Below are 19,006 nucleotides of genomic sequence, written 5' to 3'. Positions count from 1 at the left end.
GCTCAGATGCGCTCAGAGCGCACTGGAGAGTAGTTCAGGAAAAGGGGAGGAGACAGAGCTTAGCGTTAGTGTTAGCGGAGAAAACGTAAATAAATAACCTCCAGTGGCCGGCAGCAGCGTGTGAACGTGAGCGATCGCTGTCGGAGCCATTCCGGTCGCCGTTGGGGACTAGGAGAGCGTCTCGGTGGCCGTCTTTCCCCCCTGCCTTCCTCCGTTCAAAGCGGCGTGCCGAGGGAGACGCGTCTGTTTGAATAGAGAGGATGCACGGACCGCCCTCCGGCGACAGCGCATGCCCACTGCGCCTGATCAAGAGAGTGCAGTTCGGCATCATCAGCCCAGATGAACTTGTAGGTTTTTGTTTTGTTTTGTTTTTCCTGTTTTAAGGGGTGAAAGTCAGACCCGTTCCCGGTGCTGGTTTGATTCGTGTTGAAATGTGCGGTTGCTCGTCGTGCGGGCGGCGGAGCGGCGGCCCGCTGGGGGCTTCACTGCGCGCCGGGTTCACGTGTGGAGCCGGAAGCTGCTCCGGCGCAAGTCGCTTGCAAAAGTAGCTCCACAGCGGCATTGCATCTTAAAAAGCTGTGTTTCCACCATCGCGGTCCTCTATTTTAGTTGCCTCGGCCGTGCCAGTGGACGTATAGACATGCTTACTGTTACACTTGTTTGTAGTTATCGATTAACCCCACAGAATCGATGTTATTGGAGAATCGTGATCTCGACCACTGCAAAGCGCAGGCCCGCTCTCCTACAAACTTCACTTTCTGCTTAGGGAGCCGACTCTTTGTTCAGACCCACTCTTGTATACTGCTTAATCGCCCCGTAGGGAACCAACACAGGCTGAGAAATGTAATAAATCTGATTTTATAATAAAGAAATCATTGCTGTGGTAAACTGTATTGATGTTAATTACTTGGCGTTTGTGAATGCTGTCTTCTTGCTAGTACGACTCACGTGTTGCTGTTTGAGATCCTGGCTCTGCAAACTGAGTTACAGCATATTTACACTTTCCAACGCATTTGTTTTCCTCATTTCAAGTTGAGTTCGCTTGTGTCATTGCATTGCACTAGGTTGATGAATTTACACCACTACATTGCATACACCTTTACATTTATAGATTTTCTTGCATACTGTGGCTTTCTAAATATGGGTTTCTCTATAAATCCCACACCTTGTTTATTTTGCACATTCAGATGGTTTAAAAAAAATGTCTTTTGAGAAGCCTCATACTGGTTATCCTAGAGACCACATTGTAAAACCGAACCCCATAAGTTATGGAGCTGTGATGCTGGGCTTCAGAGCAGCCAGAGAGAGTGTGTGTCGCGTATTAATGCCAGTATGCTGCCATTTCTGAGATGTGCTTTTGTATCCCTGGGTTGCTATAACATACTGTATTAGAACAGCCTGCTTCCATTAAACCCCTGTTTACCGCTGACCCCAGACCGGCTAAATAGCAGCTAGGCCGAGACCCAGTCCGAATCTGGGTCTCTGAGAACCCCCCCTCAAAAACAAACCTCCGCTCCTTGGCATCTTTTTTTGGGGGGGGGGGGGTGCGCTTCGGAAGCGAGGAGTTTAATTTCATGCTGCGTGTGAATCTGTGAATCGAAGCTGTTCTGCAGTCTGTGCCCTGCGCTGGTGATTTGTTTTCAATAAATGTAAATGACATTGATTCACAGCTTGACTCTCTCTCTCCTTCCCCAGAAACGCATGTCTGTTACAGAAGGGGGCATCAAGTACCCCGAAACCACAGAAGGGGGCCGCCCCAAGCTGGGGGGGCTCATGGACCCCCGGCAAGGGGTCATCGAGAGGTCGGGGCGATGTCAGACATGTGCAGGTGAGGATCGTGCTCTCCCTCTGTGCTGGACCTTGTTGTTGTTGTTGTTTTGTTGCTGTCCCCAGTCCCTGTTCCTCTGTAACCCAATCTTCTCTCTCTCTCTCTCTCTCTCCTCCTCCCAGGTAACATGACAGAGTGCCCGGGCCACTTCGGCCACATCGAGCTGGCCAAGCCGGTGTTCCACGTGGGCTTCGTCACCAAGATCATGAAGGTGCTGCGCTGCGTCTGCTTCTTCTGCTCCAAGCTGCTGGTGGACTCGGTGAGTGGCGCTTCCTGTCCCCCTACAGTGAACGGGTGCGTGTAGCATCTGCAGAACATGTGATTTCAATCACTCTCCTCTCCTCTTCCCTCTCTCTCTCCAGAACAATCCGAAGATCAAGGACATCCTGGTGAAGTCCAAGGGGCAGCCCCGCAAGCGCCTGACCCACGTGTACGACCTATGCAAGGGCAAGAACATCTGCGAGGGTGGTGAGGAGATGGACAACAAGTTCGGCGTGGAGCAGGCCGAGGCTGAGGAGGACATCAGCAAGGAGAAGGTAGGGTGCCTCCTCGTTTTCTCTCCCTCCTCCTCTACTGCATCCCCTGTTCTCCACCTTTTCACACTCCTGCTCCCTCTCTCCTCAGGGCCACGGGGGCTGCGGGCGCTACCAGCCGCGCATCCGGCGCTCGGGGCTGGAGCTGTACGCCGAGTGGAAGCACGTGAATGAGGACTCGCAGGAGAAGAAGATCCTGCTGAGCCCCGAGCGCGTCCACGAGATCTTCAAGCGCATCTCCGATGAGGAGGACCACATCCTGGGCATGGACCCCAAGTTCTCCCGGCCCGAGTGGATGATCGTCACCGTGCTGCCCGTGCCCCCCCTGTCCGTGCGGCCCGCCGTAGTCATGCAGGGGTCCGCCCGCAACCAGGTGAGCGCCCGCTTCTCATACACTTCTGCCTCGCCCCCTCTTTGCTCTCTCTCTCAGGAAGATCTAACCCTCACTCTCTCCCCTCTCTCCACTTCCTCTCTCTCTCTATCTCTCAGGACGACTTGACGCACAAGCTGGCTGACATCGTGAAGATCAACAACCAGCTGCGCCGGAACGAGCAGAGCGGCGCGGCGGCCCACGTCATTGCCGAGGACGTCAAGCTGCTGCAGTTCCACGTGGCCACCATGGTGGACAACGAGCTGCCCGGCCTGCCCAGGGTACGCACTGCCACACTGCCGCCTCCCCAACAGGAAAGCCCGGTGAGCGCTAGCGGTGTCTCACCCCCTCTCCCTCTCCCTCTCCGTCCCCCTCCAGGCCATGCAGAAGTCCGGCCGCCCCCTGAAGTCCCTCAAGCAGCGGCTCAAGGGCAAGGAGGGCCGGGTGCGCGGCAACCTGATGGGCAAGCGTGTGGACTTCTCGGCCCGCACGGTCATCACCCCCGACCCCAACCTGCAGATCGACCAGGTGGGCGTGCCGCGCTCCATCGCCGCCAACATGACCTTCCCCGAGATAGTCACGCCCTTCAACATCGACCGGTGAGTGCGGGGGGCAGCAGGGACGGCTGACCGGCGGGGAGGTTCTCGGGTGACAAAAATATACGGACACGGCTCGGAAGAGAATGCTAACCATGGAACATCCCACTCTCTCCCCCCCCCCCAGGCTGCAGGAGCTGGTGCGCCGGGGCAACAGCCAGTACCCGGGGGCCAAGTACATCATCCGTGACAACGGGGACCGCATCGACCTGCGCTTCCACCCCAAGCCTAGCGACCTGCACCTGCAGATCGGATACAAGGTGCGCCGCTGCCGGGCAAACTTGATTTGATTCCATTGTTTGATTGAAACTTAATTGGTTATTTAATGCGCTTAATTGGAACCTAACTTCATTTATTTAAGGGATTTGGGAGATTTCAAAGTCATTGTTGTTAATACTCTCCTTCCCCCCCAGGTGGAGAGACACATGTGTGACGGAGACATCGTCATCTTCAACAGACAGCCCACGCTGCATAAGATGTCCATGATGGGGCACAGGGTGCGCATCCTGCCCTGGTCCACCTTCAGACTCAACCTCAGGTACCTTCCACCGCTGGGACGTCCTGTACGGGGTGGTTGTACAGCTGTCAATAGAGGCTGTCTGTGTCTCTCTGTGCATCCGTCTCACCCTGCCCTCCTCCTCCTCCTCCCCAGCGTGACCACCCCCTACAATGCGGACTTTGACGGGGACGAGATGAACCTGCACCTGCCGCAATCCCTGGAGACGCGGGCGGAGATCCAGGAGCTGGCCATGGTGCCCCGTATGATCGTCACGCCCCAGTCCAACAGGCCCGTCATGGGCATCGTGCAGGACACACTGACCGCCGTGCGCAAGTTCACCAAGAGGGACGTCTTCTTAGAGAGGGTGAGCGCTGTGTGAGGTTTTGTAAAAGTCTGTGCGCGAGGTTGTGTAAAAGTCTGTGTGTGCGTGTGTGAGCGAGCGAGGTTGTGTAAAAGTCCGTGTGAACGAGGTTGTGTAAAAGTCCGTGTGAACGAGGTTGTGTAAAAGTCCGTGTGTGCGTGAGCGAGGTTGTGTAAAAGTCCGTGTGTGCGTGAGCGAGGTTGTGTAAAAGTCCATGTGTGCGTGAGCGAGGTTGTGTAAAAGTCTGTGTGTGCGTGCGTGAGCGAGGTTGTGTAAAAGTCCGTGCGTGCGTGCGTGAGCGAGGTTGTGTAAAAGTCCGTGTGTGCGTGAGCGAGGTTGTGTAAAAGTCCGTGTGTGCGTGAGCGAGGTTGTGTAAAAGTCCGTGCGTGCGTGCGTGCGTGAGCGAGGTTGTGTAAAAGTCCGTGCGTGCGTGCGTGCGTGAGCGAGGTTGTGTAAAAGTCCATGTGTGCGTGAGCGAGGTTGTGTAAAAGTCTGTGTGTGCGTGCGTGAGCGAGGTTGTGTAAAAGTCCGTGCGTGCGTGCGTGAGCGAGGTTGTGTAAAAGTCCGTGCGTGCGTGCGTGCGTGAGCGAGGTTGTGTAAAAGTCCGTGCGTGCGTGAGCGAGGTTGTGTAAAAGTCCGTGCGTGCGTGCGTGAGCGAGGTTGTGTAAAAGTCCGTGCGTGCGTGCGTGAGCGAGGTTGTGTAAAAGTCCGTGCGTGCGTGCGTGAGCGAGGTTGTGTAAAAGTCCGTGTGTGCGTGAGCGAGGTTGTGTAAAAGTCCGTGTGTGCGTGAGCGAGGTTGTGTAAAAGTCCGTGTGTGCGTGAGCGAGGTTGTGTAAAAGTCCGTGCGTGCGTGCGTGCGTGAGCGAGGTTGTGTAAAAGTCCGTGCGTGCGTGAGCGAGGTTGTGTAAAAGTCTGTGTGTGCGTGCGTGAGCGAGGTTGTGTAAAAGTCCGTGCGTGCGTGCGTGAGCGAGGTTGTGTAAAAGTCCGTGTGTGCGTGAGCGAGGTTGTGTAAAAGTCCGTGTGTGCGTGAGCGAGGTTGTGTAAAAGTCCGTGCGTGCGTGCGTGCGTGAGCGAGGTTGTGTAAAAGTCTGTGTGCGTGCGTGAGCGAGGTTGTGTAAAAGTCCGTGCGTGCGTGCGTGAGCGAGGTTGTGTAAAAGTCCGTGCGTGCGTGCGTGAGCGAGGTTGTGTAAAAGTCCGTGTGTGCGTGACCGAGGTTGTGTAAAAGTCTGTGCGTGCGTGAGCGAGGTTGTGTAAAAGTCCGTGTGTGCGTGACCGAGGTTGTGTAAAAGTCTGTGCGTGTGTGAGCGAGCGAGGTTGTGTAAAAGTCCGTGTGAACGAGGTTGTGTAAAAGTCTGTGCGTGCCCGAGCGAGGTTGTGTAAAAGTCTGTGCGTGCCCGAGCGAGGTTGTGTAAAAGTCTGTGCGTGCCCGAGCGAGGTTGTGTAACAGTCCGTCCGTGATGCGCGTGTGCCTGAGCGAGGTTGTGTAAAAGTGTGTGCGAGCGAGGTTGTGTAACAGTCCGTCCGTGATGCGTGTGTGTGTGAGCGAAGTTGTGTAAAAGTCCATGTGCGTGCGTCTGTGTGTGCAGGAGTGTTAAAGTCCATGTGTAAGCAAGAGTGTGTGAGGTCTAACTGTATGATACTGACTTCTGACCTCTTGCCCCCAGGGGGAGGTGATGAACCTGCTCATGTTTCTGTCCACATGGGACGGCAAGGTCCCCCAGCCGGCCGTGCTGAAGCCCCGCCCCCTGTGGACGGGCAAGCAGGTGTTCTCTCTGATCATCCCCGGGCACATCAATGCCATCCGCACCCACAGCACCCACCCCGACGAGGAGGACAGCGGCCCCTACAAGCACATCTCCCCTGGGGACACCAAGGTATGCCCAGAACCCAGTGGGGGTCCATTGAAGCATGGCTTTAAAAAGAGCCTGGAGACATTACCTTCTGTAGTGTAGAAGGGGTCTCGGGCAGCGCCCTGTGTGTGGAGCTCAGGTCCTGTGAGTCTCTGCCCGTCTCTCTTTCGGTCTTGCTCTCTGTACCCCGCACATGCTCAGTGTGCTCTGTCTCGCCACAGGTCATCGTGGAGAACGGCGAGCTGATCATGGGCATCCTGTGTAAGAAGTCTCTGGGCACGTCGGCCGGCTCCCTGGTGCACATCTCCTACCTGGAGATGGGCCACGACGTCACGCGGCTCTTCTACAGCAACATCCAGACGGTCATCAACAACTGGCTGCTCATCGAGGGTGAGGCTCCTCTCTGTGTCTCTCTCTCTCTCTCGGTCTGTCTCTCGTGACCTCTGACCTCCTGACTGACACGTCCCCGTTTCTCCCTCAGGTCACTCGATCGGTATTGGAGACTCCATTGCCGACGCCAAGACCTACCTGGACATCCAGAACACCATCAAGAAGGCCAAGCAGGATGTGATAGAGGTGCGTCAGTCCATTCTCTCTCCTTCTGTCCCCCCCTCATTCTTTCCCTCCTTCTGTCCCCCCTTATTCTTGCTCTCCTCTTGATCTTCCCTCTCTTCCCCCCTCATTCTCTTGCTCTCCCTCTCATTCTCTATCCCCCTCTTATTCTCTCCTTCATTCTTTCTCTGTCCCCCCCATTCTTGATTTTCCTTTGTCCTCCTCTCTTGCTCTCTCCCTCCTTCTCCACACTCACTCCCTCTCTCCGTCCCTCTCTTCTAGGTCATTGAGAAGGCCCACAACAACGAGCTGGAGCCGACCCCCGGCAACACGCTGAGGCAGACCTTTGAGAACCAGGTGAACCGCATCCTGAACGACGCCCGAGACAAGACTGGCTCGTCCGCCCAGAAGTCCCTGTCTGAGTACAACAACTTCAAGTCCATGGTGGTGGCCGGTTCCAAGGGCTCCAAGATCAACATCTCGCAGGTCAGCACCCCCCTAGATCGATGGATTGGTTAATTGAGGGACAGGGTGTGTGTGCGGGACTGTGTTAGTGGGTGTGTGTGTGGGACGGTGTTAGTGTGTGTGTGTGTACGTGCGGGACAGTGTGTTGCAGAGTTACACACCTGTTGATAACCTTCAATTAAATGTATATATTTTAAAGCCTGTGCTAATTGTCTGTGTAGTGGTAGAGAAGATTGACAGGAGGGTGGGATTTATTTCTCGTCTGTGATTGGCTAAGCTAGAACGTACCTCGGCTAATGATGGCTTCCTCACACAAAAGTAAACATACTTAATGGACCCTTAATTGATTTAGTAGTTTGCTTTCATTTGACTCTGTAACTTGAAAGTCTGTTCCTTAACAAGATGTGTTCTTTATACAATGTTCTACTTAACCCTCACTGTTTTAAAATAATGAAAAGGCAATGATTAGTTCAGTTAAGGGTTCAATTAAGTAATTGAGAGATGGGTTGGAACAAAAACCCGCAGGGTAGGGGCTCCGTACGCGTGTGTGCGTGCGTGTAGAAGTCAGTTGCTCAATTGGAAGTTGCCCCTCTCGCCCCCAGGTCATCGCGGTGGTGGGGCAGCAGAACGTGGAGGGCAAACGCATCCCCTTCGGCTTCAAGCACCGCACGCTGCCGCACTTCATCAAGGATGACTACGGGCCCGAGAGCAGGGGCTTCGTGGAGAACTCGTACCTGGCCGGCCTGACGCCCACCGAGTTCTTCTTCCACGCCATGGGGGGCCGAGAGGGTCTCATCGACACAGCCGTCAAGACTGCTGAGACAGGTGGGGCCGGGGGGAGTTCGTGTGTGCGAGTGTATGTACGTCTGTGTACAGAGGTGTGTTATAGGGGCTGTGTGTTCTCCTGCAGTTCCCTGCTCTGGTCTCTTCTGACCCTCCTCCTCCTCCTCCTCTCAGGCTACATCCAGCGGCGTCTCATCAAGTCCATGGAGTCGGTGATGGTGAAGTATGATGCCACGGTGCGTAACTCAATCAACCAGGTGGTGCAGCTGCGCTACGGCGAGGACGGGCTGGCCGGAGAGGCAGTGGAGTTCCAGAACATGGCCACACTGAAACCCTCCAACAAGGCCTTCGAGAAGAAGTGAGGCGTGAATCTGTCCATCTCTCTCACTGTCTTCCTCTTGTCGCTCTCTGTCCATGTCTCTCTTTCTCAGTCTCTGTCCGTCTGTCCATCTCTTGGGGTCTCTGGCTCTTCCTCAGTCTGTCCATCTGTCTGCTAATATAGTGATCCACTATGCATCCATTTTGATGGGGTGCAGTTTCTCAAGTTGTCCACAAGAGGGCAGCAGTCATCCGCTCAGGAGAGAACAAGGGTGACCAGTTTCGAAAGCTCCTGCCGGTTTTGTTTAGTTTCCCTCCTCCTCACTCCCTCTCAGGTTCAAGTTCGACTACACGAACGAGCGCGCTCTGCGGCGCACCCTGCAGGAGGATGTGCTGAAGGACGTGCTGACCAACGCACATGTGCAAGGCGAGCTGGAGCGCGAGTTCGAGCAGATGAAGGAGGACCGCGAGATCCTGCGCGCCATCTTCCCAACTGGAGACAGCAAGGTGAGGGGATGAGGGAGGGGAGGGGAAAGAAGGAGGGAGGGACATGATTGGAGAAGAGGGAGATGGGAGGAGGGATGGATGAGGATAAGGGAAGGGAGATGGATGGTAGAGGAGGAGGGAGGAGAGAGGGTTGAGGGAGGATAAAAGGATGTTGGGCAGGGAGAAGGAAGAGGAGAAGAGGGAGGGGGTGGGTGAGTATAAGGGAGGGAGATGGATGAGGAGGATGAAGGAGGAGAAGTGAGGGAGGGATGAGGATAAGGGAGAAGAGAAGAGAAGGATGTTGGGGAGGGAGATGGAAGAGGGGATGGAGAGAGGGATGTAGATAAGGGAGGGAGGAGAGAAGGATGCTGTTGGGGGAGGGAGAAGGAAGAGTAGGGAGGAGGGATGGTTAGGGGTGGTGGGAGAGGGAAGAGGAGAAGGGGGGGGATGAAGACTGATCCAGATTCAGCCCGGTGGCGTGTCTAGGCAGTCTTCCCAGGCGCCCGTGTTGACCCAGACGTGCTCCTCCCTCCCGCCTCCAGGTGGTGCTGCCCTGTAACCTAGCCAGGATGATCTGGAACGCGCAGAAGATCTTTCGCATCAACGTCCGCACCCCCACCGACCTCAACCCCCTGCGCGTGGTGGAAGGTACGGCAGGCCCCGCTGCATGCCGGGGATAGCCCTCTCTCATGTTTCTGTTGACGCTATCCTGTCCGGTCAAACGAGACCATCAACGCATCTTTCTCCTCCCCCCCAGGAGTGCAGGATCTGAGCAAGAAGCTGGTGATCGTGAACGGCGATGACCCCCTGAGCCGGCAGGCCCAGGAGAACGCCACGCTGCTCTTCAACATCCACCTGCGCTCCACGCTGTGCTCGCGCCGCATGACCGAGGAGTTCCGGCTCAGCACCGAGGCCTACGACTGGCTGCTGGGGGAGATCGAGACCAAGTTCAACCAGTCCATCGTGAGTGGCGGGTGGGGGGAGAGGGGGCGGGGCTAGCGGGCGGGGGTCCGAGCGGCGTGGCCCACGGGGAGCGGGATCTGACTCCACTTCTCTCTCTCCCTCTGCACCTCAGGCCCACCCGGGCGAGATGGTGGGAGCGCTGGCCGCCCAATCCCTGGGGGAGCCAGCCACCCAGATGACCCTGAACACCTTCCACTATGCCGGTGTGTCGGCCAAGAACGTGACCCTGGGCGTGCCGCGACTCAAGGAGTTGATCAACATCTCCAAGCGGCCCAAGACCCCCTCGCTGACCGTCTTCCTGCTGGGCCAGGCCGCCCGGGATGCCGAGAGGGCCAAGGTAAGGGACCGACCCCCTCCCCCATACGACCCGTGGGTCTCCCCCCGCCCCCCGGCTCGGGTCAGAACCTCAACCCGCCGTGCTCTCCCCTCCCCAGGACATCCTGTGTCGGCTGGAGCACACCACCCTGCGCAAGGTGACCGCCAACACGGCCATCTACTACGACCCCAACCCGCAGAACACGGTGGTGACGGAGGACCAGGAGTGGGTCAACGTGTACTACGAGATGCCCGACTTCGATGTGACGCGCATCTCGCCCTGGCTGCTGCGCATCGAGCTTGACCGCAAGCATATGACCGACCGCAAGCTGACCATGGAGCAGATCGCCGAGAAGATCAATGCAGGTGAGCAGCGCCCCCTTCCTGCTTCCCCGCCTCCTACCCAGAGACGCAGGGAGGGACGGACGCACGCACGCAGGGAGGGAGGGAGGCACGGAGGGACGTACGCACGCAGGGAGGGAGGGAGGCACGGAGGGACGGACGCACGCAGGGAGGGAGGGAGGCACGGAGGGACGGACGCACGCAGGGAGGGAGGGAGGCACGGAGGGACGGACGCACGCACGCAGGGAGGGAGGCACGGAGGGACGGACGCACGCACGCAGGGAGGGAGGCACGGAGGGACGGACGCACGCACGCAGGGAGGGAGGCACGGAGGGACGGACGCACGCACGCAGGGAGGGAGGCACGGAGGGACGGACGGACAGACGCAGAGAGGGAGATCCCCTTCATCCTGTGCCCCCTCTTCACTCTGCTCTTCACTCTCCCCAGGCTTCGGAGATGATCTGAACTGCATCTTCAACGACGATAACGCTGAGAAGCTCGTCCTGCGCATCCGCATCATGAACAGCGACGAGAACAAGTTCCAGGAGGTGAGTGGTTGGGCGGCACTCTGGGGTCAAAGTTCACTCGCACTCGGTTGCTCGTGTGTGTAATGGAGTTCATTACATTATTGTAAAGGGAGCCGTCTTAATTGAAGGCCCTGTATTAGTCTTTCTCCATTACCTAGAGAGAGTAGTGCAGAATAGTCTATGGTGTAGTATTTATATTATACACTAAACACTAGTATATTATATACATTAGTGTATATTCTATGGTATATTATAGTATTATGCAAGTATAGTATTATATACATTAGTCTATAGTGTACAGTCTATAGTATACATTAGTGTATGGTCTATAGTATATTATATACATTAGTGTACAGTAGTCTATAGTATGTTATATACAGTTATGTATAGTTTATGGTATAGTATAATCGTGTTTAGTGTATAATATGGTGTATATTATAGTATAGTCTATGATATAGTATAATCGTGTGTTTGACTCCTCACCCTCTTGTTCCCGTGTCTCCACGCCCCGCAGGACGAGGAGGTGGTGGACAAGATGGACGACGACGTGTTCCTGCGCTGCATCGAGTCCAACATGCTGACGGACATGACGCTGCAGGGCATCGAGCAGATCAGCAAGGTGTACATGCACCTGCCGCAGACGGACAACAAGAAGAAGATCATTATCACGGAGGACGGCGAGTTCAAGGCGCTGCAGGAGTGGATCCTGGAGACGGACGGCGTGGGCCTGATGCGCGTGCTGAGCGAGAAGGACGTGGACCCCGTGCGCACCACGTCCAACGACATCGTGGAGATCTTCACGGTAGGCCTGGCTGCGTGCCGAGGGGCAGGGGGGTGAGGTTCATGTGTCTGGACCGGTTTCAACCACTCTCTCCTCCCCACAGGTGCTGGGCATTGAGGCAGTGCGCAAGGCACTGGAGAGAGAGCTCTACCACGTCATCTCCTTTGACGGCTCCTATGTCAACTACCGCCACTTGGCCCTGCTGTGCGACACCATGACCTGCAGGGGCCACTTGATGGCCATCACCAGGCACGGGGTCAACCGGCAGGACACCGGGCCCCTGATGAAGTGCTCCTTTGAGGAGACGGTAAGGGAACGGGCCATTGTGGTATAGTGTGGAGGGGCAGGGGGCAGGGTAATGGGAGGAGCTAATGAGATGGTGGAGGAGGGGCAGGGAGGGGATTGATGGGAGTGGTACAACCTTGAGGGAGGATGATAAATAACCCTTTCTGCCCCCGCCCCCCCCAGGTGGACGTGCTGATGGAGGCGGCGGCCCACGGGGAAAGCGACCCCATGAAGGGCGTGTCCGAGAACATCATGCTGGGCCAGCTGGCCCCCGCCGGCACTGGCTGCTTCGACCTGTTGCTGGACGCCGAGAAGTGCAAGTATGGCATGGAGATCCCCACCAACCTCCCCGGCATCAGCGTGGCAGGCCGTGAGTACAGACTTCTGCCCCCGTTTAATGCACTGCTGCAGTTCTGTTGGTATTGTGAATTAAATCTCTGCAGCTGTGTGGAAATGTTTCACAATCTTTCTTCCTCTCCCTCTCTAGCCACTGGAATGTTCTTCGGCTCGGCGCCCAGCCCCATGGGTGGCATGTCACCAGCCATGACGCCCTGGAACCAGGGAGCCACCCCGGCCTATGGAGCCTGGTCCCCCAGCGTGGGTGAGTACCTCTGCACCGATTTTGATTTTACTAATTGTGAAGGTTCAATTAAGCAATTATAGTTTGATTAAATTTGTAATTAAAGGGCCACAATTCGGTAGCCTTCAGCCCATACTGTAGGGAGATCCATGGGCTGGGCTGTATCATTCTCATTCTCTTTCTCTCTCTCTCTCTCTCTCGTTCTTCCTCCACCATAGGAAGTGGAATGACCCCCGGTGCCGCCGGGTTCTCCCCCAGCGCGGCTTCGGATGCCAGTGGCTTCAGCCCCGGATACTCCCCGGCCTGGTCACCCACACCAGGCTCTCCTGGCTCTCCCGGGCCGGCCAGCCCCTACATCCCCTCGCCAGGTGAGCAGCAGGAACTGGGGCCACCTCCTCGTGGGCCAATCTCTGATTGGTGGACAAGGGGCTCGTGTGTAGGCGAAAGTGTTTCGATTTTGAAATTAGAGTTCTCTTTCATCATAAGTGTAGATAGAATTCGGTGTATAAGTAGGATTGTCAGTGGAATCTGTACGTATATGCAAATATTTTCACTGAAATATCGCCAAAACACTAGTCTTCCCAAAAATCCTTGCATAATTTATATTAATCATTGGTTAAATATGGTGCTGTGAAAGTATAAACCTTGCCATGAGCCTCGGCAAGCCCCTTGAGATGGTTAATGAACTCATCCAAACACACCAAACAATCCAGACTGTATTATTGGGGGTTTCCAACAGGCTGCACAGTCTGGCCAAAGGAAAACGATCCGGGGAATCCGAGACCCAATACACTTTAACTATAACCTGACTACAAGTGCCTGACTACCATGTATAAAGTTATGATATTTTCGGACTCTTAAATGTTGAAATAGTTACATAGGGTTTTGTTTTCATCAACTTGGATTATTCTTCGAACTGGACCACCCTACTATTGCGAGTGCTACTTATTGCATTTATCGTGTATGATTGAGTTCTTAATCATTCGTAATGTGCCGTGCTAATTATCCGATTTTGTTCAGTTAGTATTTTTTAAATCCGATACCTGATGCATGCCTGCACCGAGTGTGGCAGCATAACGGGGTCAGCAGATGTGGAATTATGTATTGGCACATCCGTGAGCACTATACATTTACTGTGCACACATTTCTTCTTGCAAAAAGGTGACGGATATATGTATATAAATATTTACGTATACTAGAATTTTGTGTGAACCTTCCTATTTGTATACGTAAATTTGTCCCATGAAATATTTGCGTATTAAAATTGGAAGGTTCGCAAAATATATTTACGTATACGTGACAACTTTTCACGAACCTTCCAATTTTTATACGTAAATATGTACGTATACGACCTAGAATTCTCGTATAGTTATGGTCTGCCCTACATTGCCGTATATTCTGCGCTATGGTATGTAGAATTGTGCTCATGTGTAGTGGAACGCTGTCGACTGTGGAAAATGTAGGACTGCAGGTGAAACCGGCTGAAACTTACGTCGGCAAATTTTCACGTCCTTCTCTTCTCTCCCGCCAGGTGGCGCCATGTCGCCCAGCTACTCCCCCACCTCCCCGGCCTACGAGCCCCGCTCACCCGGGGGCTACACCCCCCAGAGCCCGGGCTACTCGCCCACCTCACCCTCCTACTCGCCCACCTCCCCTTCCTACTCCCCCACCAGCCCCAACTACAGCCCCACCTCACCTTCCTACTCTCCCACATCTCCCTCCTATTCACCCACCTCTCCTTCCTACTCCCCCACTTCTCCCTCCTACTCGCCCACCTCTCCTTCTTACTCCCCCACCTCCCCCTCCTACTCCCCCACCTCGCCGTCCTATTCCCCCACCTCCCCTAGCTACAGCCCCACTTCCCCTAGCTACAGCCCCACCTCGCCCTCCTATTCTCCCACTTCCCCCAGTTACAGCCCTACATCCCCATCCTACTCCCCTACCTCTCCTAGCTACAGCCCCACCTCTCCTAGCTACAGCCCCACCTCACCCAGCTACAGCCCTACCTCCCCCAGTTACAGCCCCACCTCGCCGAACTATACCCCCACCTCCCCCAGCTACTCGCCCACCTCCCCCTCATACTCCCCTACGTCTCCCAACTACACCCCTACGTCTCCCAACTACAGCCCCACATCCCCGTCCTACTCCCCCACCTCCCCCAGCTACAGCCCCACCTCCCCCAGCTACTCACCATCCAGCCCCCGCTATACCCCGCAGTCTCCCACCTACACCCCCAGCTCGCCCTCCTACTCCCCCAGCTCCCCGTCCTACTCCCCCACCTCCCCAAAGTACACCCCCACCTCCCCGAGCTACAGCCCCAGCTCCCCGGAGTACACCCCCACCTCCCCCAAGTACTCCCCCACCTCGCCCAAATACTCCCCCACCTCCCCCAAGTATTCGCCCACTTCCCCCACCTACTCGCCCACCACCCCCAAGTACAGCCCCACCTCGCCCACCTATTCACCAACCTCCCCCGGCTATACCCCCACCTCGCCCAAATACTCGCCCACCTCTCCCACCTACTCCCCCACCTCCCCCAAGTACTCCCCCACCTCGCCCACCTACTCGCCCACCTCCCCCAAGGGCTCGACCTACTCGCCCACCTCCCCCGGCTACAGCCCCACCTCCCCCACCTACAGCCTCACCAGCCCAGCCATCAGCCCGGACGACAGCGACGAGGAGAACTGAGGGGGCAACCGGGGCAGCTTGGACCCACAGAGACTTGCCACCTTTCCCGCCAGCTGCCGCCCCGAGATCAGTTTGCATTGCCGTGGCACAGTGTATGTGTTCGCGCACGTATATTGGACTGTTTCTTTTCTTTCTTTCTTTTTTGGGGGGTGGGGGGTGTTTTTTTTTTTTTGGACCACCACCTTGCTGCCGCTCAACAGAAAGGACTACCCCCCTGCCCCTGTGGAACCCTGGATTTGCAAGTGACCTGGGAGATGGGGGCGGCTTCCTCTAACAACCTACCCCTGTCCCTCCCGTCAGCTTCATTAAGGAGACTTGAACCTTGGCGATGACCAGGTGTTTTCTATCATTGTTTTTTTTCCGTGGGGGGATTGGCCCAGCCAGTGGTGTGTGCAGTTAACAAAGCAGTGGGGAAACGCTTTTAAAAGCAGATGGGATTTGATGTCATCCTCCCCTCTCTCTCCTTCTCCCTCTCTCTCAACCCATCAATCGGTGGTTTCACTTTTTTAAAAACAATGGGTGACACACTCCTCTCCCTTGCGCCCCCCGGAGGAACCGAAGACGCAAGACCCATGAGGCGATGTCGTGGCAATTCCCGGAGAAACGTCCCCCACACATAAAAAAACAGATCCGCAATCCAACCAACGACATCCGCGGGGTTGATCGAGAGCAATCGGACCGATGCGCCGCTTCCACTTCCTCGCTTTTACATCGGGGGGGGGTGGAGAAAACGTGTATCTATATAGATAGATATCGACTTATAGAAAAATGATATATTGTACGCTGTAGAGTTCACTAGTTGAGTAGTGAAGTGTGGTTGAGAGATCGGTCCCTTCCCCGTCCGCATCGGGGACTTTGAGCCGCCGCTGAAAAGGCGTTAAACCCGCCGGAGCCCCCACTAGGGGGCGGCTGAAGATACAAGGGTGATTTTAAAGAAAACGAGCAAACGGAACCAAAAAGCAGAGAGGGTGTGTGGCTCACCTCGATGCTCAAAGGGAAGGTGAACTCTGGGCTTCAGTGAAAGCCTAACAAGTAATCAGTATTGAGGTTTTAAATATATATTTTTAGTTTTCTTAATATCTGTAAAATATACAAAATGGGGAGGATAGGTCTCTCTGGTTCTCGTGCATATTTAGGATCCCTCAATTACCGTACCCCACCCCGTCACCGACCCAAGCACAGTATTGCGGCACACAGACGTAGATTTTATTTCAAGATCCTCAGGAAGTGTTGGCGGGGGGGTAGAGCGGAGAGAGAGTCGGGGAGAACTGCACTGTGTGGTTTTATTTTCCCTCCCCCCAAGAAAATCACTTTAGCAGAATAGAGTGAGAAGGATTTATTTTTTTAGAAGCGGGTCTTTTTTTCTATACATTTTTTTTTGAACACCCCCCCCCCCCACACACCTTTTTTAATACATTTCGGGGGTGTTTTGGGTGCATGTCAGTTTCGATGCACCGCTAAAGGGCAATACCGAGCGGAAGTAAGATTGACTTTGAGATTTTGCACCCCAGGAGGATGTGGTCTTATCTGCTGAACATGGCCTCCAAAACTCACAACGTCTCCTCTTTTTTGGGGGAGGTATTTTGGTACTGTTATTAGGTACTTTTTCTCTCTGCAATCGGCGCTGGACCAGACGGGCGAGGCGCTTTCAATCCTCGAAATAAATGGTGTTAGTCTCCCTTTTCCCTGCGATTCAATCAGTATTCTAGATCTTCTCGGCGCTCTCTGTCCCGACCCCTCGTGGCGTTTCGCATGCGGTGTCCTCTCTGTGTCCCCGCGTCTGGAGATCGTCCATCCCAGACCGGCAGTCCCTCACCCCAGTATTACAGCATCGCCTTAAAACAACGGTTTCCGATCAGGCGGATCTATCAGTCGCTCGGTACGTGACAATGACGGACGCGGCGGTCTGCGGTGTTGTGGACGAGGACCGCACAGACACCGGATTTCAAATCCAAAGTGGGACCGGGCGGACAGGGGTGCGTCACCCACACAAAACGGTGTATTTTTTCACCTGCAGGGCTGTGAGTTTGAAAACCAAGAAAGGAGAGAGACCATATTCCTGCTGCTTTGTCTGCACCCCCCCAACCCCAATACTCTGAACCCCCGGCTGACAGACAAAACGTGAAGGACGAAACCAGCAGATTTTATTTATCCTCTTTTTGTTGTAAACGCTTGTGAAATCAATTGGGCCGCCTCTCTCTCTCGCTGTGGTTGAGGGGAGTGTGAGGTTCCTGAAAATCATTGCCTGGTTTTTATTTAATGAAGGGAGGGGGTAGTTATCGGCCTCTCCTCTCATCCCCCCTCCTTTCATGGCTTCGAGAACTCTACTTTTCGTTCGACTGGTCCGTTTTCGTTTTGTTTTCCGAGTCGCTGTACAAGTAATTTAATTGGAGACACTTGCTCGGTGTGTGCTGTGCCCAGAGCGCTTTTCTTTTGAGGGGAATGTTGTTTTTTGTTTTTTTTTAAGTGTATTTTTACCCTCCCCTGCCCCCTGCTGCGAAGTGTTTTGTAAGCGACCGGACAGTCTAGAAGCTTCCTGTGTTTGGGGGTGGGGGTTCGAACCCTGTCTAGGGGAAGATGGCAGGGGTGAAAGCTCTGAGTAATAACTTATTTATTAACAATACTGACCTTAACTCCTCAATATCCTTTTATGAGTCCCTTCTTATAAAGGGAGGCCTTTTTGTTTTAAACTACATGCTTAATTTCCAGATGAATTTTACTCTTAATTCGCCCCAGCCTCCCTCCCCCTGACAGATGTTTTTTGATACCACAAGAAGGGTTAATATATATAACACCCCCCCACCCCCCAACCCTTCTCTGACACGTTCGAACCACTACAATAACACCCGACCGCAGTGACTTCTATACGATGCAATAACCCCTCAATCCTCCCCCACCCCCAGGCATAACAGCCCCTTTTAAATAGATCTTCTCCGAGTGACCGTCTGCCCCCCACCCCTCGATCCCCTGGGAAGCATCCCTTCCGATCATTTTGTTTTCCAATTCCTTATACATCTGTATTGAGGGTGGTGGGAGTCTGATCCAGTGTGCCGGGGGTGGGGGGGGAGGGTGAGAGTTTTGGCACAGCCCTGTAGGGGGGGCACCTACGCCGCTGTCCGATTTTCATTACCTTCACGCCAAGGAGCCAAGCGATCGCTGAACCAGTGCCGTCGATTTTTAGCCTCTGTTCAATGGCTGGTTTACTAGTACTATGACATCTTGTTTATTGGATTGCTAACTTTATTATTATTATGATGATATATACATAAACCTTCTTGCATTTGCTAGATCCTTTATGATCAAATCTGTTTGGTTTTTTTTTTTGTGCGTTAGTGATTTTATTTCCTGTCGTTGAGATGTATCAAAAGATCTCTCCCGGTTGATAAAGCTCGTGGGGGGGAGAGACTCCCGTTTCGTGGACGTCTCCTCGCCCCCGGAGGCGGGAGGGTACAGCAGTGATGGTACGGTCTCCGATCGCGCTTCGCAAAGCACTGGTCTCCGACAGCTCGGGGGGTGCCGGGGCTTCGGTTGAGCTCCATTTTCAGATTTTTGTACATTTTTTTTTTTTTTTTTTTTCTTTTGGTTTTCCCCCCCTTGCCTGACTCCTGGCTGCAACGTGTGTGTGTGTGTGTGTGCGTCCAGAGTGGGCTAGCGAGTCTACATCTGCGTGTGAATGAGTTTGTGACGATTGTGTGTGAGTGCAGACTGGATGGGGTTTGTGGGGGGGGGGAAGAAATAAAAAACAAAAAAAAATTCTAGAGGAAATTCGCAACTGTATAGAAATTGAATCGTTATCTGTTCGATTTTGTTCGTTTTTGTTTGTTTGTTTTTTGGAATTGAGAAATTAAATAAAATAAAAGTTTTACTACATCTCTGGTGTGGCT

At 54.3% G+C, this 19,006-nt stretch overlaps 1 protein-coding gene across 1 annotated transcript; it reads left to right on the top strand.

Moving 5' to 3' along the window:
• polr2a (RNA polymerase II subunit A) lies at positions 1-18,992 on the top strand. The gene is made up of 28 exons (XM_066722552.1): positions 1-347; positions 1,696-1,828; positions 1,951-2,087; positions 2,191-2,364; positions 2,453-2,734; positions 2,851-3,012; positions 3,110-3,330; positions 3,455-3,587; positions 3,741-3,865; positions 3,980-4,190; positions 5,852-6,061; positions 6,259-6,427; positions 6,519-6,613; positions 6,872-7,075; positions 7,657-7,879; positions 8,012-8,195; positions 8,491-8,662; positions 9,184-9,289; positions 9,399-9,604; positions 9,717-9,941; positions 10,039-10,285; positions 10,709-10,809; positions 11,303-11,590; positions 11,673-11,876; positions 12,038-12,224; positions 12,342-12,455; positions 12,653-12,802; positions 13,966-18,992. Exons 1-28 carry the CDS (start codon positions 261-263, stop codon positions 15,120-15,122), a joined length of 5,907 nt encoding a protein of 1,968 aa, XP_066578649.1. The 5' UTR covers positions 1-260; the 3' UTR covers positions 15,123-18,992.
• Positions 18,993-19,006: the final 14 nt, after the last annotated feature.

Source organism: Amia ocellicauda, chromosome 14 (assembly GCF_036373705.1).
Source record: "Amia ocellicauda isolate fAmiCal2 chromosome 14, fAmiCal2.hap1, whole genome shotgun sequence".
In the NCBI taxonomy this organism is placed as follows: domain Eukaryota; kingdom Metazoa; phylum Chordata; class Actinopteri; order Amiiformes; family Amiidae; genus Amia; species Amia ocellicauda.
Note: the sequence above shows the minus strand (reverse complement) of the source record. Positions and strands in the feature narration are given on the sequence as shown.